General features: G+C 36.6%; 1 protein-coding gene across 1 annotated transcript; it reads right to left on the bottom strand.

The window, feature by feature from the left end:
* Positions 1–6,203: 6,203 nt before the first annotated feature.
* On the bottom strand, positions 6,204–26,081 carry LOC118268853 (HEAT repeat-containing protein 6). Its single transcript, XM_035583607.2, has 16 exons — positions 25,739–26,081; positions 25,402–25,650; positions 24,837–25,103; positions 24,321–24,530; positions 23,711–23,995; positions 23,071–23,282; positions 22,619–22,848; positions 21,908–22,242; positions 17,405–17,612; positions 16,855–17,018; positions 16,187–16,309; positions 14,577–14,701; positions 12,103–12,190; positions 9,647–9,871; positions 9,146–9,361; positions 6,204–7,480 (listed from the first exon to the last, which is right to left on the bottom strand). Exons 1-16 carry the CDS (start codon positions 25,892–25,894, stop codon positions 7,223–7,225), a joined length of 3,351 nt encoding a protein of 1,116 aa, XP_035439500.2. The 5' UTR covers positions 25,895–26,081; the 3' UTR covers positions 6,204–7,222.
* Positions 26,082–26,237: the final 156 nt, after the last annotated feature.

Genomic DNA, 26,237 nt, shown 5'->3' with positions numbered 1-26,237 from the left:
TACGGAAAAGATGAGATATGAGAGGAATTTCTTCTGTACCACGATCTCATTAAAAACTTTGACTTTGATCATATTTGTAATGCACTTTACTACGAATCAAAACTGCACTTTGGTCTACAGAATTAGAGATAAGGGCTAATAGATCAAGAAATACACATTAACAAAACTATTGATTTGCTTAATAAAATAATAATAAACTATACATACCTAAATAAATGCGTATCTAATATTATTGAATATTTTAAAAACTTAATCTGGAATTAATGACGATTTGAATTTCCATTCATTAGTACATAGGTATTACCTTAAAAATAATAAAGACCAAAGTATTAAATATTAATATTCACTTAGTCTAGGCCTCCAAGAATTCGATATAAAATATGCCTCAACCATTTCAGCGAAATGCAATGGATACCTAATAAATAATAACCACTCAATATCGTTCAATAATGCAAAACGAGGTTATGGAACAGTGAATCGATTGCATGTCCTGAACATTATCTATTGGAATCGATATATTACGTAATCACATTCAACCTCTATTTCAACTTGAATGTTTTGTTTTATTCCCCCTGAATATCTTTGCCTAAATGTCAAATATCAGTGACGCCTTTCTCTGATATTAGCGGTATCAACTTAACACTGTAAAAGCTTGCAAAGAGTATCTCCGAATACAACAGATACATAAGTATTAAGTATAAAACACCTATCGCATTAATTTAAAAAGGCATTTGATACAGTTGATCACGATGTCCTCCTTCGGAAACTTGCTGGAATAGGTTTTACGCTACACACTCTTAAATTCTTTTCCACGTACTTTAGAGACAGACGCCAATACGTAGACTGTGGTGGGCACTGCTCCGAACCGTATTACACGAGGTCCGGTGTCAGCCAAGGCAGTAACTTGGGTCCTTTACTGTTTAATTTAATGATAAATGACTTACCAAGCGTAATAAATGGATCGATATGCTATAAAATTTTTAAATTTCGCTTAATTGCGTCAATCTCTCATCAACAGTTCCTGATATATGATTTCTATTAGAAATGTCTATTTACTTTCAAACAACGATTCGTTATTAAAATATATCCATCTAACTTCTAAGGATAATTCAGAGATGATTTAGGAGTTTTCGAGTAATTCAGTGAACAAACATTTTCCGATAAACTTATTTTTACATTCTCGTTTGTTAAAACTTGAAAATAACGTCACACACGCCTGTTATACTCCGAATACAAACAGATACATAAGTATTAAGTATAAAACACCTATCGCATTAATTTATCGATTAATACAGCCTACCGTAGCAGCGTACCTAACAAGCAGTTAGGTATAGGTAGTATTTAGATGAAATGAAGATAAATATGCTAATATCAGTATTAGAAAAATATAAATAAGCAAGAAACTACAGATGGATATAAAATGTGTCTGAAATAATTGAATATCTTATTATGCGAATAATATTAAAGTAGGTACCACTATTTTGCCTACACTAAGCAGTTTTGAGACTACGTGACTTTCCTTATTTACTAGTCTTTTGTAGGAAAATAATGTAATGGTAAACTACATAATATATTGTATACCTACCGAAATGAGTTATAATAATATACAAATAAATAATAAGTATACTATGTACCTACACGTCAAACTGAATGAGTTAACCGTAAGTTCTTTCATACGTTAATTACAACTCATTCTCTAAATTACAGGTTTTCAGTGCCTATTCAACATTTTTCTTCTAAAAAAACGTTGGCCCACACTAGGATTTTCTCCTGTGTCGTGGGTGCCTTTACAAACATACAATAAGTTCACATGTATACACATGACACGTAAACCCGAAACAACAAATTGTAGATCACACAAATTGTTGCTCCGTGCGGGATACGAACCCACTACACTTTCCACAGCAGCCAGTTGTCCAGCCACCGCGTCACGTGCAAACTGTTAGTTCATTAGAGTAAAGATAACTTCAAATCTAATTGTTACCTATCTACTATTAATTAGCAATCTAATAATAGCTCGTGGACAATCCATAACATAACCCCTATTTATCTTAAGGTGTGAGCAGATACTATTTACGTCAATGGCCTCTGAAACAGTTTAATTAGGTAAAGCCGGATGTTATCAAGTTCATACAATTATATATTATTGATAATTTGTAATTAGTTTACATTTCACATCCATACTAATGTTATAGAGTGGGCTTGTATGTTTGTCTGTCCGCCTTGCACGGTTAAATGAAGTGACTGATTGACGTTTTTTTTAAGTGGAGATATTTGAAGGGATGAAGAGTGACATAGGCTAATTTTTGTCTCTTAACAACCTCCCACTTCCCTATAATGGGGGGTGGAAGTTTGTATAGAGCATTTCGTAAGCAGAAAGCTAACAAAAATATGGTGAATATATTTTTTTGTAAATCTGTCCCATCTCCTTAAAGTAACGCGAGCAAGAAAAATATAGCTAGTTTTATTCTAGTTTGGACCAAACCTTAAGCGTGGGCGTTTAGTAAGATGTTCATTTACTCTGTGTAAGTACGGCTTCCTAGTTCGAACCTCGAGGAATCGTGGCGCCAACCATGTTCTGTTTTATCTAGAAAGTTATTTGATAGTCTGGAAGTAAATTGAGGTCAATGCTTGAGTGTATTGGCTAAAAATAACTAGGCTAGAAAATTTAATGTAGTATAGATTTACTGTTTTATTAATTTGTACTTGAAGATTTTAGTGTGTGCATTTTTAACTGAATGTTGTCTCAGGCATGCAGTGGTTAAAAGTCAAAGAATTTATTAAATAAAAACAACATTGCTTTACTAACTTTATTTTACCAAACAATATTCATAAAAAATCCATACTAAAACTTATAAAAACTGATACCAATAATTTTAATTAAAATCCGCTAATCGCTATTACATTAAACATTTCCATTCTATTCTAATATCTTGAGTGTTAAGAAAGCCGTTAATTAATGTTTATTATAAATCTGTACGTAGACATACATTCACTCTAGTTCTAGTACATTCAACGTATGTTCCTACTTAGCGACCTTATGTAACTGAAAATGACTACGACCATCTTTAATTACTTTTTCAACTTCAGTATTTACTTTCCTAGCCTAGACTTCATCGTTCGTAAATACACGTATAATTACGCTCAGAACAATTCATTAGTGTTCTGTTTGAAACAAAAATTATAATATAAGTAGTTACCCTATTTTATTTAATGTTGTGAGTTAGACGTGAACTAAGGAACCTAATAAAATAACTATTATAGGTATTATAGGTTACCTATATACTGTTGTATACGGAACACTCCCGAATAATGCTACATTTTTTTTTATGTTTTTATAATTATATATATCGTTTTTGTTTTCATTCTATTCATGCAACTTCAGCCTTAACCAGTTGATTACATAAAACAAGCATTTAATTCTTAATGAGACGCGTGTTGTACCATCGGTTTCGGTTTCTTTTAAATCCTGTATTATCCTGCAAAGAAGGAAAACAAAACATTAGGTAATAAATTCCGCAACAACAGACTCAGTCCAATTTGAAAGTCGATATTGTTTTGACCAGATACCCCACAGACCATCCAATGCCTATTATAATTTTTGATTTAAATTCACCTTAGTACCTAATGCTGGTGTTTGGCACAACGTGATCAAGACAACTGTAAAGGACACGTGCCATTTGCAATGTGATTATACGTAAAAGTAGGGCTTATCTTAAAGTTTTAATGCTCTTAATTCATCAACAGACCACGTTTTTCGTCACCTGTGTTGACAGGCGTTGAAAAAAACGTGTTTTCGGTAAATATGTCGTTATAATTATTGAAAAACTATAAATGCAGTAGTTAAATCATTATGCATTATGGTTTTTGTCGCCTGTCAATACAGGCGTCGAAAAAACGTGTTCTCCCATGTAGGGTTATAATCGTTCCAATGAATTATATAATATTTACCACATATCATGACCCAGTAGTGTTCATTTCTTAGTACTTATGGTAGATTCTATATTTTGGTACCTTACCATCGTATTCGGAGTCATTGAATGGTTACTTAATCCTTAGCAATTGTTTTCGATATAAATTCTTTACTAAGGAATTGTTTAAGTTATCATTAAATGTCTGAGACTAAGGGACTATGCTGACAATGCTTATTAAATAAATGAATAATAGAAATCATTTGTATATATTATCAGGCAACGATAATATTTCTCCATGTTCCTTTTCTGTCTCCTATTTCAAAGTTCAGTCGCGTTTATGATTACGATTACGACTTGCAATCCAATCAAATCGACAGTTCACTTAAAAAAACTTCCATATCTTTGCGGTTCCGAGTAGGTACCTACTATAAAACATAGGTGGGCAATAGTACAATCGTTTCACAAAGCCTTCATTCATAACGTTTTACTATCAGTCACGTAATCTGTCGATAGCTGATCGATTTGCTGATAACCTAACCTTAAGCACTCGACTCGAGTTTTTTTCCTATACTTGACCACCATCAACAATTCCATAGTGAATTTACTTAATTTTATGCACAATATGTGCATTTTAAGTATGATCCATAAATCAACTGCCTTTTGCCAACTGCCAACTGTCGTTATAAGCACGAATAGTGCCGAGTAGGGGTTTCCAATTGTGTGGAGATTTCTGCTTTTGTACCCCTAATCACCCATCTAACAACTAACCTAAGCGTAATTTTAAAAATCTTTGAATCAATATATAGAATAACAATTAGAACATATTTTCACATTAGGTACACTTCTATGAGTAGGTAGGTACCTATTGTGCAGGAAATAAAAGCGAAGATGGCAGGTACGTACAAACAATAACTTGGATAACTAACTTACACTATGCACTTTCGTTGTAAGCATGTCTATGTCCTAAGTACATACCTATATGTATTGAAGGAAAATTTCGCCAAGCTATTTTTTCATTGAACTTGAGTCAGTAGTAGGTACCTAGTGTTATTGTAGGTATTCCTAAAGTGGTATGGCGGCGACGGAAAGTACGGACTACGGGCAGAATGTAAACAAATTCGAGACTTGTTTACTCACTTTCCTGTAAACAACATTGTGTTTGAACTTTGAGTTAGGTACGAAGTTGAGTGGGGACAACTCAGATACTTAGGTAACCTATAGTGCCTACAGGTTATAAAAACCAGACAATAATAATATAGTAGACAGAGTATAAAAAAATATGTATTTAGTCCGTCAATTAAATATTAGACAGGTATTTTTTTATTTTCTTATATAAGGTATTGTAACCTTGTACAATACTTAGTAAAACGGAGTTAAGTTTAGGTGGGCGAAGTCGTTACATCACACGTTACCCTATAAAATGTAGTACTTAAATCTTGAGATGTCACGATATTTCAAATCAACTTATCGTCGAAACTATCTAATTTTGTAAGAAAATAAAAAATACGTGTATATTGTTTACGTTGTAGTGTAGTGAGTATATTGTTGCATAAAACAATTAGGATAATACCCTAATATGTATTAAAATTACAACTCATCTATAAGTACATATAATAAATCTGTAGAAGGGTCAATTCTGTACATTGAAAATATTGAAAGAATAAATAGCAGGGGGTGTTACTGGATCGATACCAAACCCAAATATGTGATTAAATATTTTTTTGTCTGTCTGTCTGTCTGTATGTTCAGGCATCACGTGAAAACTAACGGTTCGATTTCGATGAAACTTGGTATAATTATACCTTATTATCCTGGGCATAAAATAGGATACTTTTTATCCTGGAAAAATACGTAGAAAAAAATATTTATTTTTCAGTTTTATTCTACAGAACGCGAGCTCAACAGCAGTAGCTCAATAGAGGGATCTCCTTAATTATTATGGGCCTCGCCGTATTTGGGTCCAATCAATAGATATTTATAAGATGTCATTGTCAGAGTTACTCAAAATGGAGAAATAAAACTTCCACGCGAGACCGACATCCGCGCGGAACTAGCTTCCGCCCGCGACTCCGTGTCGCGGGCGGAAGCTAGTTCATAATAAATTAGAACTTTCCCATAGATGATCCTCATATTTTTCAGCCATGTTACTTAACCATTTTATCTGTTAGCTGCAAAAAGATCATTTACTTAGTCACGGTGTATTATAACATCATTTTGTTGAAAAATTCATGCAATAATTTCTTAACGATTCTTACTGGAAAAAGTACACAAAAAAACAAAATATGTTAAAAAAAGTTTATTTTATTGGCAAGTATAAAAAAATGCGTAATATAATTATTAGTTTACATGTACACAGTTATTTTGTAATGTTTCACATTATAATGCCTGTGTTCACCAATCTCACCTAAATTTAAAGGATAATCCCCCTAATCTAAGATAGGTGACATTTAACATTATTTTGGTTTTTACCGACCTGTAAGTGACATCTAACACTACAAGTAAGGTGTTAGTTTAGGTGCTACGTCACGCTTAGTGAAGTTAAGTGGCAGTTTAAGGGTGATTAGCAAAAACGGCCATTAGTTTTAGAGAAAATATCCTCTTGATTGAATAAATGCAAAATAATGATTACGTACAAAAAGCATTATATTTAACCTCTCGTATGCCGTATATAAGACAACAATAGAAAACACATTATGTCTCGCGTGGATCCACGTTCTAAACATACGAAGGGTTAAATAATTCGGTACAGGTAACAAATAAACAGAATTAATGTGAACTCTAATTGGCAAAATTAACCACAAAATAAATATGATTAGCGAATAATGTTTATTTTTAAAATAAAACTCAAATTCATGTTATCATATTATTTATAACATATAATACAAAACTTTATTATATCTAGAATTGTGACATACTTAAATATAGATTGCTGTGCAAGTCTTTTAATAAAACTTAAGCATTTTTTTAAATTACTGGCAACACTTGTTAAGATTGAAAGTGTTGCCAGTTATAAAAATGCGTGAGATCTAAAATCAATATCAATGTTTATCACTTACTATATCATATTTTTAAATACTTTAATCTTAAATAAAATTGAATAAAGTAACTGCTGTTACGAATATGTACGTATTATTTAATAGGCACAATGAAAGGAAGATTATTAATATCGTATGAAACTTACGAAATTCCTTACCATTGCTTGTCCTTAGATCACTTTTTATATACAACACTTCATACAAACACATTAGCCTCTCATAAGAACTAGAAAAATGGCTCTTAATATCTACAAAATAAAGACGTAATTTCAATCACATGTCCCATATAAAAATGTCCTGTAACATGCTTAAGGCTTGCATCTGCGTATCATTAGAAGCAGTTAGATCAACAGTGACGTACTTTGCAGCTTGAAGTATTTTCAAACAGGACGCGTTCTCTGGAGGTAGCTTATGACATGCTTGTGTGAACGTGGCTTTAGCGCTGTCATAGTGGAAGACTAGAGGATCCAGTATATCTGCCAAGTCAGCCTGCGTTAGTAGGCAGCATAGGTGTGCTAGAGTTACACATAGCTGTAACAAATTTAAATAAGTTATTTATAAAATTTATATCTTTTACAATAACTATCGTGAGATTATACTAAATGGTAGACTAAAAATATTTAAGGTCTAAACAGTAGCCTGCGCAACGTACGCTGCAAATACGCAAAGCTGCTCATGATTAAGAGTCACTCTGTGACTCGAAACTAGTAGAACATATTAGGTAAATAAATAATATTAAATTAATATACACATAAACCTGTTTTAGTCTATATCCCCCAAATATACAACGCATCTGAAGAAATTATGCTACTAGCAATAAGCTAATTTTCACTTGTCGAATCAGATATCTAAAATCTTTGTGAAGCATTACTGCGATTAACAATAATCTATGGCAACTTTAGGCAAATTCCTTGAGAATTGTACCACACGTGGTCATCGTAGTCTTTGCCAAATTTAAAAGTTTTTCTGAAATCGGCTTCTCATAAGCATTTTTCATTGGAAAGAATTAAAATCTATAAAGCAAGTGTAAACGTTTGAACAAAACAGTCAACAGAAATTATACAATCGAAGGTGTGTCCAAACACGGCGCGGCAAGTGCGCGGCAGCTACGCGCGGCATTCGCGGGACACACATTTTAATCAACGACTAGATTAAACCTTCTGCGCGGCAAATGTTACGCGGCATGTCCGAATTTACGCCGTTATCTTTATTTCGTATTCAAACTACAATGAAAGCAGCCGCGTTAATATCGCTTTTTGACATACTGAAATATAGGGAAAATCATTTAATGACTTCTCCCATTTTGGGTATTACTGACTCGGGAGGGAGTTTCAGACTTTACTAAAAACCACCCCGTTCCGTATCCTCTTCGAGCCGGAATATTTATCACCGGTAACCTTTTACGTTGTCCGCAACTCCGGATAAAATTTAATCAAGCCCTACTGGGTTACAATCTGCGGTAATCTTTTTGAGGCGCGCGCTGAACGCGACTATTATTACGCGAAACTGGTTCTGGTCGGGCCCGAGCTACCCTTGCTCGCACTCCGCAGACTCGCAGCGTGTAATAGCGCTATCTTAGAATTCGAAAATTACGTCTTAATAAGGAATAAAATAAAGGCAGTGTTGGATGCGATCCATGTCTTTAACAAAGGACAAAGAATCTTAAGGGATATCTAAGAATCAACTACCACACGCAAATCACAAATCGTACGAGTTTGCTATTTGTGGCCCGTTCACTGGCGGTAAACTTTGACACTTGTGTGAAGCCGCCACACGCTGTCACTGTGCGCGGTACGCGCGATTCCGCGCCCCTCTCCCTGCCTCAGTAAACCTGTTGGAGCCAACGATAACGCACGCACGCAGTCTGTGGTTCACATAGGTAGATAAATATGGATATATAGAAATTTATATCACAGATACAATCCCGACCGTATTATAGTGTAGACCATCATCTACAATAGTGGATAACGTAAAGCTTCAGCTACTTTTGTGGCCGTTTCTTGCTTCTTAGTTGCTTGCGTTTGTGGCTGTCGTCGTTAGTCATAGTGCGGCGACACTAACACCGTTCGCGGCGAACTCGTGCGCGGCAGGTAAGCATCGCGGCTGCCGCGCACGGTATTCCAAATCATAAAGCAAGTGCTAAACGCGCGCGGCAGCAACAGACTCCGCGCTATGTTTACACACCTAAGAACTCACCTGTTCAATCAAATTGTCTTTGTGTTTATATTCATTGAAGTCGTCTACGTCAGCAGCGTTCTCCATGGCAGCTAGTACGCCCCTCCAAACGAGTGCGTAGTGGTCGGCGTAGTGCGCACGCGCACTAGGCGCGCGTAGTGCCGCCGCAGCGTTTATACGCACTTTTAGGTTCTTACACGTTTTCGTTAAAGAACATAGGTTGGAGAATACTTGGTTCTGTGGGAAGAAATTAATAATTGGTTTGTAATTGATATTTTATGGAGATTCCAAAGGACAACTTATTTTGAAAACATGATTAAAAAGGTATAATTAAAGATCTCACTAATTAGTAAAGCCCCGCTTTATCGAAAGCGCGTATTTCTATAATCACGTATTATGCCCGGTCTATGAACGGAATCATTTAGACACACGGCAAATTTCTAGATTGCCGAGCAGGCAGTAAAATATTAAAAAAATACTATTAATTACAACATTACCTAACTTTTAGAACGATTTTCTTACCTGCCAACCATTAAAACAAGTGAACAGCTGTTCGTTCTTCATAGCATTCCCGATAGCGTAGCACGCGTTCCACCGCACTTTCATATTGTTCACTTTACACGCGCAATCCATTAGCTTCCCTATTGCTGTCTCGCATAAGGTCTTCAATCGTGTGTTCCTGACTAGATTTTCATTCTTTATCAAACGCAGTAGATTTCCAAGTCCACGTGTCGCACTCATTTTTATCTGTGGACAAAAATCATTATAAAATTATAGTTAATTGTTAAGGAAATATTTGTAATGTTGCAAAAATTCAAGGTAACCTATTTATCCAGTCTGTTAGGGTCACTGAACTTTTACTTTTTAACACCTCCAATGGAAAATCATGGAAATAACATTAGCACGTGACCGAGTCATAAGCAAATAGGTACAAATACTTTAACTCTTATATTTACCGGTCAACATTTATACCTTATGATTTTTGCATCTAAATCTAAAATTATTACTTTGGCAGGTTTTTAGTAGTTTTGGTCCGCTAAGGTTATTGACCTTTTTAACCACTAGTTTATTACTGTTGTGTTAAGTACATAGCTATACAGCTGTTGCCTTCCTTTCGCGAGGAATTTCACATAAATTTCTATGGTATAAACAAATCATCAAGAACAGACATTAATCGTACGAAAAGATGTTACAAAATCGTTATTTTAAATTCAAATGTAAATTGCACAGTCTAAACTGTACAAAAGCACATCCTGTATGGATAACGGACTACAAACTTTCCATAAGTCATACATGCGAGTATAAGATAACGAACATTTTACTATTATCAGTGCAAGTCACAATTATGACATTGTCCACGTGCGGTACAGACCTTATGTCGGTTTACTGACCCGAGTCTAGAGATTAGCTATTTCCATATTAGATCGAGTTTCGGTAATTATTAATAATAGTAGATAATTATTAATAATTTTCAATTATTCACTCTTACCGTAACATATACATACATAACCTCACGCCTGTCTCCCATAGGGGTAGGCAAAGACAATAGGACGTCAGTTGCTACTATCTTACATATCTCTTTCGCTTCATCAACAGTCATCAGTCTTTTAATGCATGCTCGTCGGTTAAAGGTACTTTTAATTTGCACAAAATTAATGAGCGAACTTATTTAACGTACATATTTAGCTAATTATTTTAGGGTTTTTTAGCGCTAAGTATAGCTACTGTACTAAGTTGGTGATCGATTTTGCGCAAGTGATAATTAAGAATTAAATACATATATTATTGTATTTAAAAACGATTTCGCTAAAAATTAAGTTTTCAAGTTTCTCAATCATGTTCGTTACGGTTAAAAAGGGCCGCAGCGATACAGCATGTGCTAAGTGCGATTTAATGACTTTTAGTACTACAACACTTGATCTCATTATCATTATCACATATTTACATAGAGGTGATTTACGATTTATTGCCGATATCAGTCAACTAACATTGTATCGTCGTAATAAGTTTTTATATGTTTGTTTTATTTTCTAAACACGGACTTCATAATTAACCTATTGACCACCGCACTATATAAATAAAACTTGAGACGTGTAGCTTCGAATTCGTGTGAAATTTAAGATGTCTATTATTTTTTTTAGATTCCGTTGTTCTGTGTTAAGTTATGTGTTTGGCACATTATGGTTTGGTTACTTAACTGTGATGTTCACGCCTGTATACTGAAACCCTACTCAAATTTAAGTTGTACTTAAATATCGTTTTATCTCTGTCTTTTATAAAGAATGCGTAGTCACAGATGTATTCTTGAGAGCGTCTACGAAAATTCAGTGACATTTGAGTATTTGAACATCAGACTATTCAACTTTAGTATTAAGATTTTAAAATTAACATATACAATGGAAATGTTAATTGGGTCAGCCTACATGCCCAACCAATCCTTATTGCATTATCTACTGCCAAAATTAAACCAAGAAAGGTCTTAACCTTAGCACGCAACTAGAAGCCCAGTACAAGTGGGAAAGGTCAAGCGTAAGACAGACATACTAAAATGTTTTATAAATAAATGTGACCCTATAACCGTTTAGGTTTATGACGATGTTACAGCCTAAACAATCATGAATCATGCACGTGATTGTATTATTTTTATAAAGCAATATCATTCAAAACATGAATGATTATGCAGAGACGCAAGTTACTCGTGACATCTAATTATTTTTCCTTTTTAATAAAACATTGCCCCACATTAGGATTTTCTCCTGTGTCGTGGGTGCGTTTACAAACATACAAGTTCACACACACATGACACCCAGACCTGAAACAACAATTTGTGGATCACACAAAGAGTTGCTCTGAGCGGGAATCGAACCCGCTACACGTTGCGCGGCAGGCGATCGCCCAGCCACCGCACCGACCGTGCAGTCCAATGTTGTTCAATCCAGCAAAATGTTGCTAGATATAAAAATACCCGGTAGTGTTACCTTATCGTTGTCTGTTGCGCATTGTATGCTGGCTTGGAGTAGGCGAATCAGGAGATTGTCGTCTATGTCATCACATTCCGGATCTTCCCTAGTAACATAAATATAACATATTTTAGAATATAAACAAAAATGTTTAATTAGGAAAAAAATGTTAAAATACATTTAGCTACTAGCTTTTGCCAACGGCTTTACCCGTATTCCCATGAAATAAAAAGCCACCCAAGTCAGCTCATACCTTGTCTGTATGCCAAATTTAATCAAAATCCGTTCAGTAATTTCAGCATGATTGCCGGACGAACATTCAAACAAACAAACAAACAAACAAGGTTGCCTACATCGTTTATTGACATAGAGAATGTCTTTCCAATCTACAAATCATATTTTTAAATAACATAACCACTGTTTTCACCATCACCATCAACCACTTTTAGCCTTGTACAAAAAGAGTGAATTTGAATGTGTGGCGACACTCTGACAAGTAACAAGTGACAGATGACAGAAGTTGCACATAGACTATCGACGAGCAAATCAACGGATGACGTCATAAATATCCTGCATCGCACATACGAAGTTTACATGCGAATTAAGACGGATAGAAAATCCCAACGAACAACAGTTGGGCAGAAAGCCCGCCAGGCATGATCACCTCGCCTGGTCGGAGGATCCTCCTTTTCTTAGGGAACTTTACTCGCTGTTCCCTAAAGTGGTGACCCCGACGTGATTGAAAGCAACCTTCACGGAGCAGATCAGCACCGTCATCCTCATCGCCACCTCCCTCACCCATCACTTCTCCGCTGAGCGGTAATCAAGTCGCAGCCAACCAGCATCCTCGGCCTCATCAGGGACCACCACACGCTACATCGAAGATATGCAGCCTGGTTCTTCCCTACGGCCTCATCAGCGTCTAGGCACAGCACTCTGCACACGGTCTGAGGACGTCTTCCTCCCGTCAACGCAGACGCCAGCCACTACGCACCTACCCTCGCAGCATCAATTCCCCGACTCACTGTGGGACACTGCGAGCTTCACTACTCCGACTCACTGGAGTATCACCCTGCACCGCTCACCCGACTCACTGGGCATTCAGCGGCACAGTTCCGACTCACTGGAACTAGGGAATTTCTACACTGGCTCTGGCACCGCTCATCTCAAGCATCGACAGCCGTCTCAACAGGATCGACCTCCGGTCTTGGGGGGGAGTGATGTGGCGACACTCTGACAAGTAACAAGTGACAGATGACAGAAGTTGCACATAGACTATCGACGAGCAAATCAACGGATGACGTCATAAATATCCTGCATCGCACATACGAAGTTTACATGCGAATTAAGACGGATAGAAAATCCCAACGAACAACAGTTGGGCAGAAAGCCCGCCAGGCATGATCACCTCGCCTGGTCGGAGGATCCTCCTTTTCTTAGGGAACTTTACTCGCTGTTCCCTAAAGTGGTGACCCCGACGTGATTGAAAGCAACCTTCACGGAGCAGATCAGCACCGTCATCCTCATCGCCACCTCCCTCACCCATCACTTCTCCGCTGAGCGGTAATCAAGTCGCAGCCAACCAGCATCCTCGGCCTCATCAGGGACCACCACACGCTACATCGAAGATATGCAGCCTGGTTCTTCCCTACGGCCTCATCAGCGTCTAGGCACAGCACTCTGCACACGGTCTGAGGACGTCTTCCTCCCGTCAACGCAGACGCCAGCCACTACGCACCTACCCTCGCAGCATCAATTCCCCGACTCACTGTGGGAGTCGGGGAATTGATGCTCGCTGTTCCCTAAAAATGCTTTTAAATCCCATGTAGCTTGTATTAGGTAGACACGTGTGTTTCGAAATGATACCACGAGTATGCTACTGGATAGGTATTTCCATAAAAATTGAGTATGTGAGCTATAACCACACAAAATACCGGTAAAATTTCACAAAAGACGAGTTAACATATTTTTAGTTGCCATGTATAGTAACGTGTGACCACAAGCAGAGCAAATACAATGACGTATTTGATCTTTGACATTAAATTGGGAGATTCCATTATCTTTTACAAATAAAGCGTAGGTATTTCTTAGAAGAATGTTTATTTATTCTAGATTAATTAGAATTTGTTTTAAACGATTGCAATTAACAAATATTTGACATTAGAAGATATATGACGTAAAAAGATAATATTCATAAATATTTATGTTATTTTCTTTGCTCCATTTATTGAAATAATGTTAACTATTTTCATATTATAAAAAATAATGTAGATTAACTGTACATTCTTGATTAATACTTGAAATCCTGTAAGCCAACTTAGTTCTGTGCTTTTCCTTTTGTGATTTGCAAATTGATAAGTTTATTATACGAAAAAATATTGCAAAAGCCCTACTTATTTAAAATTAACAACAGACATCCAATTTGAATTTCAACCAAATTCCCTTCTAAATAGAGTCTTCGTTTAAACTACAAACTATAGAGAAAAACTTACAAGTTTAATACGAGAGCATCGCAAAGATTACCCAGCGCCCAAGCCGCCTTGATCCTTACAACCATGGCTGGCTCCGCTAATGCACGGAGCACGTTCTCACCGCAGTCGCTTACGAAACCAATGTCCTGTAACAACATAATAAGAATAAAATAAAGGCCAAGAAAAATATCACAATTTCTTTAAAACCTATTCTATAAAATCTGGGTAAATATTAATGATTTGATTATGACTCGTTGGTCGAATAGAGCATATGCGACTATTAGGAGGATCGAGATGTTTTTACTAATTTCTTTTTTAATCTAATTTTTTTATGAAATTCTCAAATATGCAATAACCAGAAATCATTAGCCACCATTAATAACCTCTGATAACCATGTTGTAAAAACTTAGCTGCTGTAACATTATAATTAATTTCTCGTATTAACAGGCGCTTTGTAACCTTAATACGAGTTTACCCTTAGTACGAGTTTACCCTTAGAACGAGTTTACCCTTAGTACGAGTTTACCCTTAGTACTAGTTTACCCTTAGTACGAGTTTACCCTTAGAACGAGTTTACAGTACGAGTTTACCCTTAGTACTAGTTTACCCTTAGTAAGTTTACCCTTAGAACGAGTTTACCCTTAGAACGAGGGCGCGTTCGGTGCTCTGATTGGGCGTCGATACGTATAAACCAACCAATCAAAGCACTGAACGCGCTCTCTTTTCGTTTTCTTTCAACGTAAAGCAAACTTGTGCTTAGAGTACTGATTTGGAAGCACACTGACCACCCATTATAAACAACTATATCATTCTTAATTATTTCTATCAATCAACAACTTAATTCGCTTAAAATATTGATTTAAACCAGTATTAAGACGAACAAACATCACAGCGGGGTTCAATTGACCAATTGACCCAATTCCGTGACAAAATGTTTGTCTGCGCGTTACCACTTATTGTAATACGTCATAGGACGAGGTGCGTATAACATAATAGACTATAATATAAATAAATCACGTTTGACTGTTGACATAATGCGATGATTTCCTTGTGACGTTCTAGTAAAAAAGTGTTATGCGCGCCATTAATATAATTTCCTAGATTTTAAAAATGTAACTGTTAACACTATTAAAGCAATATTTTATGTTTAGAAACAAGTAACGAAGACTTCTTGAATCGAGACATCATAATTACGACGTCACAGTCGTACTGACTTTGGGTACTATTTTTATTTTTTTATTTATTTACCTTACCTGTTAATTACATTTTAAAATATTTAATTAGATAAAAAAAGCATTTAAAAATATAAAAAGCAGTAGCCCACCAGTAACGGGATAAATACTACCGGCGGTCAGGGCTCAAGAGAGAGGAATTTCCGGACAATTCGTGCCGTGTCCAGAAGTACTGTTAGGTACTATTATTATTAAGCAAAGATTGTATGTATCGTAACTTTGAATTGACGAATTAAGAGTGTGTTAAATAGGCACTTTTGCTCACAACAGTCACGACTCTGGAAATCAAGAGAAATTATGATATGTTTTCTAAAAAATGGTGCACCCTAATCTAAGATTTTGATGATTACTATAGTATTTCTATCCGCTAGCAATATAAAAAGATTATATTCACTTACTTCTCGAAGAGTTCGATACATGACGAGCATAGCCAACGCTCGCACGGCGGCCGCGCGGACCGTCGACTCCTCGTCGCTGCACGAACCAATCAGAAGCGTGCAGCATAGCACTTGGAGGCGACGCTAAGGACATGAGAAATACTTACTTTATATTTTATTAAAATTAAAATGAGAACTGTATTAAGCCTGTATTGAGGCCGTGTGGCGATAACATAGTTGAATACATTTGCCACCACCCCTAGTTTACCCGTGTGTACAAGGGTTGATTCAGGGACTACTGGTTTAAGAGACACCTATTGAACTGAACTTTTTAAACTACGATCCCACGTATTGAGCGTGGAGATTACAACAAACCCTCTTATTTGTAACTACTGTAGATCCTGGTTTACAGGAGTTGCAGCTGTAAGGGAGATTGTGGCGGGCTTGTCCCAATAATAAAAACCCCTTTTATTTAGATGAAACCAATGGACTAGTAACGGACTGTCATAGGAATAATATTTGGCCAATATGAAGAATATTTGTACTTTCCATTTTCTCAAACGATATTTTTTTTAAAGGGGGAAATGCTCCAATGACTTCTCCCGCCCTGGGCGAGGCGAGAGGGTCTTAAAGGAATTTAGTTCGCAGGTTCTAAACTATTTATGCCATCCTGATAACTGGTTACTTACAGGTAACTCTTTGAAGGTCCTCTCCCCAATGTTGGCGATACAGTCGCATACTACTGCTTTGGCCGGGCTCATGTCGTGGCACTGAAGCACTGTGGATAGTGGTGTCACTAGCTTCTCCCACATGTAGATACAATGGCTAAGGGGAGGCGGTTTGTTCGCTAGTTCTGTAAACAATACAAGTTCAATGTTTAATTAAAAGTTGATGCATCTAGCTGGAAGTGCCAAAAGGGCCTCTCTGTGAGTGTAGTCACAAGAATAAAAAAGAGTAAAATATACACGTTATAAACTCGTACATATATTGTAATGAAAGGATTTCTAGATTCACAAGATTTTTTTACGATATCATTTCGCATGAATAGCCATTTCGTTAGTTTACTAAGTAATTTTTTACTATTAGTTTACTAAGTTATTTTTTATTATTAGTTTACTAATGAAATAGCTAGAGAATGGTTGGTATTTTCCCCACAGGTTTCAAACTCTCAATTTCATATACTATGCATCTAATGTATTTTACCAATATTCAAGGGACCAAAGCCATTACAATTCTCACCTAGTTTCTGTATTCCATCCCCGATGACACTGACAGCGCTGGCAGTCTGCACCACCACGTCCTGGTGCTCATGTCGCAGCAGTTCGCTGAGGATGTCGCCAAGCAGCGTGAGGTGCCTGTCCAGTAGCTCTTCTAGGTAATGGAACGCTGCCGCCGACAACACTTGTAACGACTCCAGTATCACGGGGATGAGGGACGGTTTGATTCTCTGTAACAAGTTATTTCGCGTTTTTGACTATTCAGTACGAAATTAGAGAACAACCAAGCATCAATGGTTACCTACATAAGATGCTGAGATACAATACCACGTTGTGCAGTTCTCCAATTACCTCCCATCCCAATCCTTGATTCCCCAACAACCCATAAATTTCTAACCCCGAAAAGGCCGGTAACACACTTGTAAATTACCCCCTTCCATTAGATATCGGAGATAACCCCGATTCCCCAACAACCCTTAAATACCTAATCCCTAAAAGGCCGACAACGTACTTGTAACGCCACTGGTGTTTCAAGTGTCCATGGGCGGCGGCGATTGCTTACCATCAGGTGATCCGTCTGCGCGTTTACCGTCTTATTCCATAAAAAAATCCAATATAAAAGCTATATCTTATTCAACTGACCCGTATTAAATATTGCATAGCATTGTATGACTCTATTTCAATCATCTAAACATTCTCAACCTAATCAATGCAACGTAAAAAATTGGCGTGGCATAGTTATCAATGCAAGTTTACTGCGTATATTACGTCGGTGACGGCCAAATCAATATTGTTTGTGTACAATGTCCAAGGACAACTCTTCATTAAGCGTTCTACGCAGAAATTGCGTTCTGGAGCCGTCGACGACCTTATAATAGCTGTTAATAAATCAATCGATTGCTTCAAGTAGTTTAAGTGGACCATTTTATTTATAGAACATCACCATCATCAGCCTATAAGTGCCCACTGCTGACCAAAGGTCTCTTCTCACAAGGAGAAGGTTTGAGCATTCATCACGAAGCTTACTCAATGCGGGTTGGCGATTTCAAACTTATAGTTAGTACACAAAAATTGCCTCACAATGTTTTCCTTCACCGTTTGTCAGTGGTGCCTAAATAATCTTAAAAGGTACATAATTATACTGTGAAACTTTACCCTATACCTAGAGCAGGCAGATGCACAATTTTCAATGTAACATCTATTATTGATCAGTTATTATGCGCCCCCTTTTACTATTGCAAGTTAAAAATAAATATGCACATTAAACTTTAGAATCCATGCTCAAATGCCTATCAACACTACGGCAATAACCCCTATTGTTATGCTTTGGAAAATTCATAACAACTAAAATGACATCCCATTGCATAACATTAAAATTTGTACCCAATGTAATGACGATTTGTTTACCAAGTCACGTTTTAACGAAAATACATTTAATGAAGTATTTTTCCTCTTAATTTGATGCCATGTTAACCTTTTTAATTGCTTTGGGCAAACAAAAAACATATTTACAATGACAATACATTTTAAACCGATACAAATCCAGTAATATTCGGATTTGTGATAAAAAAAACTAGAGTAAAGTAAAAAATCCGGAATATTTAATTATTAAATCTGGTTTTAACGAGTTCTTTGATAACAGAGTTCAATTCTCAATAAGAGTTTACAAGCGAAATGGCCGCGATTAAGAGTTATCAACGTTGCTAAAAAACTTTACTAAAGTCAGACATAATATTTATAACCTAATTGTCCAATATTTATCGATGAATAATCTAAATGAAATATTAGGGCTATTTTATGACAATATTAATAAAATTTTTGATGAATGTGTTCCTAGGAAAAAACTAATACCAAAGTCACGTTATAGTTATCCAGTATGGTACACGAATGATATAATTAGAGACTTAAAAACCAAATCAAGACTTCACAAAATATATAAGAGAACTAAAAGTGATAGGGATTACAAAAAATATTCTGAATATAGGTCACTTATTAAAAAATCTATTGAAACAGCTTACAAGCAGCATCAGAATAAGATTCAGTCTCAGTTTGCTAAAGATCCTAAGTCCTTCTGGCAGTACATCCGATCACAGAAAAGTTCCGCTAAAAAAGATTCTATTATATTTAATGGTAAACATTTATCAGACTATGAGTGTGTAGAACAGTTTGCGAGGTTTTTTGAATCGGTGTATAGCAAGCAGCCACCACGATTAGATGCTCGCGCGGCAGCGGGAGCGGGAGCGGGAAGCGGGGCGAGAGTGCACGTTGATGTACTTAGTCGGGATGACGTCATTACGGCACTGGAACATTTAAAGCCGAAACGGTCCTCAGGACCGGACGGAATACCGGCTTTTTTGTTCAAGGATTGCGCTAGGGTCCTGGCGGAACCCTTGCTTTATATTTTTAATGTTATTCTCAGCTCGGCGACGTTCCCAGCACAATGGAAAATAACACGAGTCATCCCTGTACCTAAGGGGAAGGCGGGATCAGAAATTAGTGGTTATAGACCTGTGGCAGTACTGTCGACGCCGGCCAAAGTGTTTGAATCCGCTCTTCAGCGCTGCATACAGAGGCAGGTAAGTGGGCAGCTTTCCGACGCACAGCACGGATTCCGCCCGGCGCGCAGTACGGCCACTAATCTATTAAACTTTATGGCGCGGGTGGTCCCGGCGGTAGATGCTGGTGTGCAGGTTGACGTTGCCTATTTTGATTTTAAGAAAGCTTTTGATACCGTAGACAATGACATCTTGCTGGAGAAGCTTGCAAGGGTTGGCTGCACACCACATCTATTGCAATTCTTCTCGAGCTATTTGCGAGATAGACAGCAGTACGTGGACTATAAGGGGTGTACATCCGATCCATATTACACCAGATCAGGAGTGAGTCAAGGCAGTAATTTGGGTCCCCTTGAATTTATAATAATGGTAAATGACTTGCCCGACGTCATTAGACATGGCTGCTGTTTACTGTTCGCGGATGACTTGAAGTTGCTGATGGAAGTACAAGGTAAATCCGACTGTGAGCGATTGCAGGAGGACATAGACCGAGTACTGGAATGGAGTAAGGAGAACAGGCTGTACTTCAACGTAGCAAAGTGCTCGGTGATGAGTATAACCCGTGCTCGAGTGCCCCTCATGCATGAATACGTGCTGGACGCGGTGCCTATGCAACGTGTCACGGAGGTGAGGGATTTGGGGGTTATTGTGTCTCGGGAGATGTCGTTTCGCGACCATATTACGAAGATCTGCAAAAGGGCATTTAGGAACCTAGGTTTTGTTTTGAGGCAGACGAGGAACTTCACCAACATTGCAACAGTTAGGGTCCTGTATGACGCATTAGTCAGGAGTCATCTGGAACATAGTGCTGTTATATGGGATCCGCACGAGACAAAGTACACGTTAATGTTGGAACGCGTACAGAATAAGTTCACCAGACATTTGTACTGGAAGCTGTATGGGGTATATCCGTATTACCCGCTGATGTATCCCACTTTGTTTGTGCTCGGCATGGTGGGGTACAATCAGCTCGGTGTACGGCGGAAATTTGCCTTAGTTGCCTACTTGGTGAGGTTGCTCCGAGGTCTGGAACATAACCCGGGAGTTCTGCGTCACCTGAGTCTTTCTGTACCAGACCGCTACGTGTGGAGACGGCGGCGCCCGCCAATATTGGCAGTGCCAACGGCGAGGACCAATCTTCTCGCTAAAGCACCACTGACTCGCGCAATCCGTACCATCAATAAGCTCCACAATCAGATTGACATATTTACAGCTCCTTCGAGTGAATTCACAAAAGTATTATTGTTTATTTTAAGTTACGATGGTGAATAGTTCCTTATGTACTTATTTTATATTTATTTTTTGTTATTTTAGGTTAGTTGTTTTGTTACTGTTATTGTATAATTATGTTATTATGTAAGGTTATTTAGTAGTTTTGTAATACATAGGTTAGGTAAGGGTTTCTTCATTATGATTGAGTTTTGTTTCTTTTTTTTTTCTCCTTATTTTTTGTATAATTTATTTTTAGTTTCTTAAGTTTATTATGTACACTAGGTTAAGCCTCACTGTCGAATTGGGAAAATCCTGTAATGAGAGTGTAGGAAGATTTTTATAATAAATAAATAAATAAATAAATAAATAAATAAATAAATAAAAATCATTTAAGTGCATAAGATCACAACTTTATTAGTTCATGACGATAAAAAATCCTTGAAATGTAGCAAAATCAAAAATATATTCACTCTCTGTAACTTTTCATAAAAAAAGAAGAAATTTCGGCGCAATATGCACATAGATGGTATCCAAACCACGCCAGGCATACAGTAGGTACCCGCAGTACCAGGATACAATAACTTCAATTGGTTGGTTTATTCGAGCCGGCCAATCAGAGCCACGAACGCGCTCTCGTTTCAATTACTTTAAACGTAAAGCAAACTCATACTAAAAGTGCAGATTTTAAACTGTTCTGCGACTATTAAACAAATGAAGTAAAAATTTTATAACAAAAATAATAACAAAATTCAACTCACCACAGTATCCTTCCCTCTGACCACCCAGCCCATATTCTTGCAGCAAATATCGAGTATCCAACTTCTAAAGTGATGCCCTTCTTCACTATCATCCCCACTGTCAACAACTGGCTCAGCAGAGAACATTTCATCATCAGAATAACCTTCTTCGAAGTCATCACACTCCTCCGCATCAACTTTATGCTCAGTAAACGCAATTTTAGAAGAACTCATCGAAGTAGATATTTTAGAAGGCACTGTGTCTTTCCCTATTGCTTTTAAAACTTCGTCGACCTTTGGATCGATGGATAGAACACATCCCATTGTTATTAAGGCACCTACTTGTAGAGTTGTATCTGGAAGTAAAGTGATCGTTTTAAAAAAGTGCTAGAATTGTGAAAGGAAAACAGTAAAGAACTTATTATTGCTTCCGGTTGGCGCGGAGGCTGGGTAACTGGCTGCCGTGCAACGTGTAGTAGGTTCGATTCCCGCACGGAAATATCTCTTTTTTGTGTCTTGAGCATGTCAAATTGTATGTTTGTAAACGCATTCACGATACACGATAAAATTCTAGTGTTTTTTTTTAAACACTTGGATTGTTTTTTTATTATTTATTAATTTTATTAATATATATCAACAATCCGTTGTATTATTGTATCTTAATATCTCTACTATTCGTTGTAGGACGTTAAAAAATCTACGAATTTCTAATACATATTCAAATTCACTCACCTTTATGCACTAAAAACTTTCTCGTGGACATAACAAGTTGAGTAATAAGGCCTTCCTTCATCTTATGATAGGGTGTCGCCTGTACAAGGGCCGCACAGCACTTTAGAGCGACAATGGTCGCGGCGCGATTTCGTTCATTATCTAAGATAGTAGTTAGAACCTTGTGCAAGCAAACTATCATATAGCCCAGAGATTCCGAGAAAGGAATGAAGGATGAACTCTCTTTTTTACTGAAATAAAATAATAAACAGTTATAACTGAGTTGAATAAATAGATTCAATAATATGTAGTAAAATATTAAAAAAAAAATATTACGCTTTTTCCTCCAAACGGAAAAAAAATAGAGTGGCAAATGGGGGCACAACAATATTGCTTTACTATTTCTGGGAATTGGACTCTTAACAATAAATAAAATGCATCAGAAGCCTATACGAAACATCTTATAGACTTACCTAGTTTCAGCTTGAAACAAATACATCCTGGATCGAGAGAGGAGTGCCAATATAACACTCAGTATACTCGCCCGACTGTTGGCAATAGGATCAGTGACGGCGCAGTAGGCTAACGTCTTCTTAGCGGCTTCCCCGGCAGACCAGTTAGCAGCGTCCGGCGAGTCAGGTAGAAGGGCCCACCAGTAACCGAATATATCTCGTTTTTCTGTTACCTGGAACAGCACAGAAAAGGGTATTAGTTGTTAGGTTTCTGGATAGGATGAACAAAGTTTTGTATTCTGGATGAAATTGGGATGCAGCTTGTATTTCTAGTCCATTGTTGAAAACTTATAGTTAAATCTGATGAAAACCTGGATAATTAAGTTAGCTAGCTATAAATGCTTTGTGATGAATGAGATAATCAACTAAACATTTTCTTTTTCTTTCCTTTTTGCCGTGTGGGTGCATTCTCAAACATACAATTTCACGAACGTATCAGTATCACATATTCCTGCGACATGTTGCCGCCGATTGCCCTGCCGCTGTACTAACCATGGTTAGCTTTAAAATTATATACTTTTGGGAAATCATTAAAGTTTTACGTAAATATGTAGGTCCGTAAATTATTAGGTAAGACTTAAGTTAATATAGGGATACTTACTTTAACCAACACCAGGAGGAGATTGGAAGCACTCTGCCTCACTCTAGACTTCAAAGCAATCAATTTAACTTCTTTACTATTCTCTACATCTGACATTTCAGAATCACTAGTCAGTGCCCAGTAAGTCTTGGCTTTCTGTGGCTCCAAGTACAGCAGGGTGGCAGGCTTGTATGCAGAATTATTTTCAAAGTTGTCAACATCCTTCATTAGACTGCGGTCCGACACTGGAATCTCTTTCTTCAAACTTTCTATTGCATTGTTTCTTTGCTTCCTAATTTTTTGTTTCTGAAATAGTAAGTTAAAGGGTTAAGAAATATATTGATTGGAATGGGTGTTTATGTTTAGTTAGTTTTAAATGCTTACATGAAGCAGATACCTCTTCTAACTTCAAATACAAGAACAAATTCTAACAGAAGCTATCCCAAACTGTAAATTTTGTTCAATAGATTTTCGACCTTATTTCAAAAACTAAAAAGTTGAAAGTCTATTGTACTATAGTCTATACAATACTGAGCACAATTTACCTTAAACTTTCTAATTCTTTCAATCGATTTTAAACTTTATTTCAAAACATTAAAGTCTATGTTTATAAACATCCTCAATATCTTACCTTTCCACCTTTGGTGTTAGGTTTAGGCACAACAGGTGCCATGGCGATGGTCTGCTGAGCCGGCATGATCTTCTCAGGCCGGTTGTTCTGAACCACCAGCCCATAGATTATGCAGTACCTACAGATTCCCATCACCTCTGGCAACGGTATACTTATGTTCGGATCATTGAAGTATATTTGGGATAATACTCTTAAGGCTGCTATTAGTATCTGTAAGAATATGAAGTAAAAATCAGGCATAGAAACTATAAAAGTGTTTATAAAGTGACAAATACATAGTACTTAAAGAATATATGCCTCTCATTCAATTTAACAATGATTTTAACAGATAGCAGAAAAGAAAAATCAGATCCTTATACTAAAATTAAATGTTAATGCAACATCACGCTTTTTATCCTCAAAGGGGTAGGCAGAGGTGCACATTACAACATACATCCACATTTCACCAATTAAATGTTGATTATTATTGAAAACTATTTGTGTTTTCTTTTTTGCTAAACAGAAACAATAACTTACCTTACAATATAAGTATTCATCTTGTGACTTAGAATATCCAGTCATTAAAAACTTAACAACCAGAGAAGAGATTTGTTCCTTTATTTTCAAAGATATACTTTTTTCTGTCTCAGTTTTGTATATATCATCTATAGTCGCCATGACACATGTGATACATTTCAGAGCCATTAAATGTATTTGCAAACTATTTTGAGATTTTGGAACATATCTGGATAAGTCTACAAATCTAATCAAGACTCCTTGGATGCCAATCAGATCTTCGGTGAACTAGAAAAAAGAAATTGGGTATATTATTAATTAAATTACACTACTGTAGTAAAAGTATGTCTATTGTTTAATTAACATTTTAAACACCACGGTGGTCACCAGTGACCGACGTGCGACGTTAGCAGAGGATTTGCCTTCAACAATTTTCTATTAGCAGTCAAAGGCTTTAAATTCACAATTCTTACCACCAAACAATGGTACCAAACAAGTTAAATTTAATGGCTGAATGGTTTACGCATCACTTCACGAGTAGTGACATACATAAATTCTGGATCAATAAAAAAATGAGGGTACCAACCTTATGTGTTGCTTGTGGATTGAGTTCTATGATACATTGCAAACTGTGAAGGATATCTGGTAACACAATATCAGTGCAATGTTTCAAGCACTCTATATGCCACGATATCACTTTCCAGAGATAATCAGCTTCAAATTCTAGATTTTGTTTTGTTATTAAACTATTAATTAAATGGGAGGTTTTAGCAGCTAAAAACTCATCAGCAGGTTTCACGTTTAAACATAGCGCTGTTACAACAGCCGCAGCATCCTGTAATGTATAAACATATTCGTAATTAAGAAAGAAATGTACAACAGATTCAAGGGTACTTGAACAAAAATATAACCTTAAAACTTACATGTTTTCTCACAAAAATCTCCGCTTTATAAGGCTTGGAGTTCAGATCGTCTATCAGTTTATTCACATCTTCTTTATTATATTCTTTTAAATAAAGTAAATTACATAGTTCTCCACTTATCAATGAAAAACTTAGGGAATGATGTGTATCATTCATTTTTATATGTTCTATTTGGACCTAACGACTATTATTTAACAACCCTACACAATTGACCACATATAATATCTTCAGATAGTACAAAACGATTAAGGGTGTAACGGTTTTATAGAAAATTAATAAAAACAAAACAGATTTTAGGTGTTGAATATTATGACACACACAGTTATTGCTATCTGTTACTGTCACGAAATAGAATAACATTTGATGACAGTGACAGTGACAACCAAAGTTTCGTTTAAAAGTCACTTTTTATAATATAAGTCTATCAGATTTTTATTTTATTTTGTGTAAATAAACAATTTTAATTTATAATAATTAATTAGTAGTACATTATGTAATC

Source organism: Spodoptera frugiperda, chromosome 2, assembly GCF_023101765.2.
Source record: "Spodoptera frugiperda isolate SF20-4 chromosome 2, AGI-APGP_CSIRO_Sfru_2.0, whole genome shotgun sequence".
Taxonomy (NCBI): domain Eukaryota; kingdom Metazoa; phylum Arthropoda; class Insecta; order Lepidoptera; family Noctuidae; genus Spodoptera; species Spodoptera frugiperda.
Note: the sequence above shows the minus strand (reverse complement) of the source record. Positions and strands in the feature narration are given on the sequence as shown.

Excerpts from the sequence above, each read along its gene's own strand:
- LOC118268853 (XM_035583607.2), bottom strand. The coding sequence starts at position 25,894 with ATGAATGATACACATCATTCCCTAAGTTTTTCATTGATAAGTGGAGAA. Across the intron at positions 23,283-23,710 it reads TCCTCCTGGTGTTGGTTAAA|GTAACAGAAAAACGAGATAT; the intron begins GTAAGTATCCCT and ends GTGCTGTTCCAG. Across the intron at positions 17,019-17,404 it reads GGATGGAATACAGAAACTAG|AACTAGCGAACAAACCGCCT; the intron begins GTGAGAATTGTA and ends TATTGTTTACAG.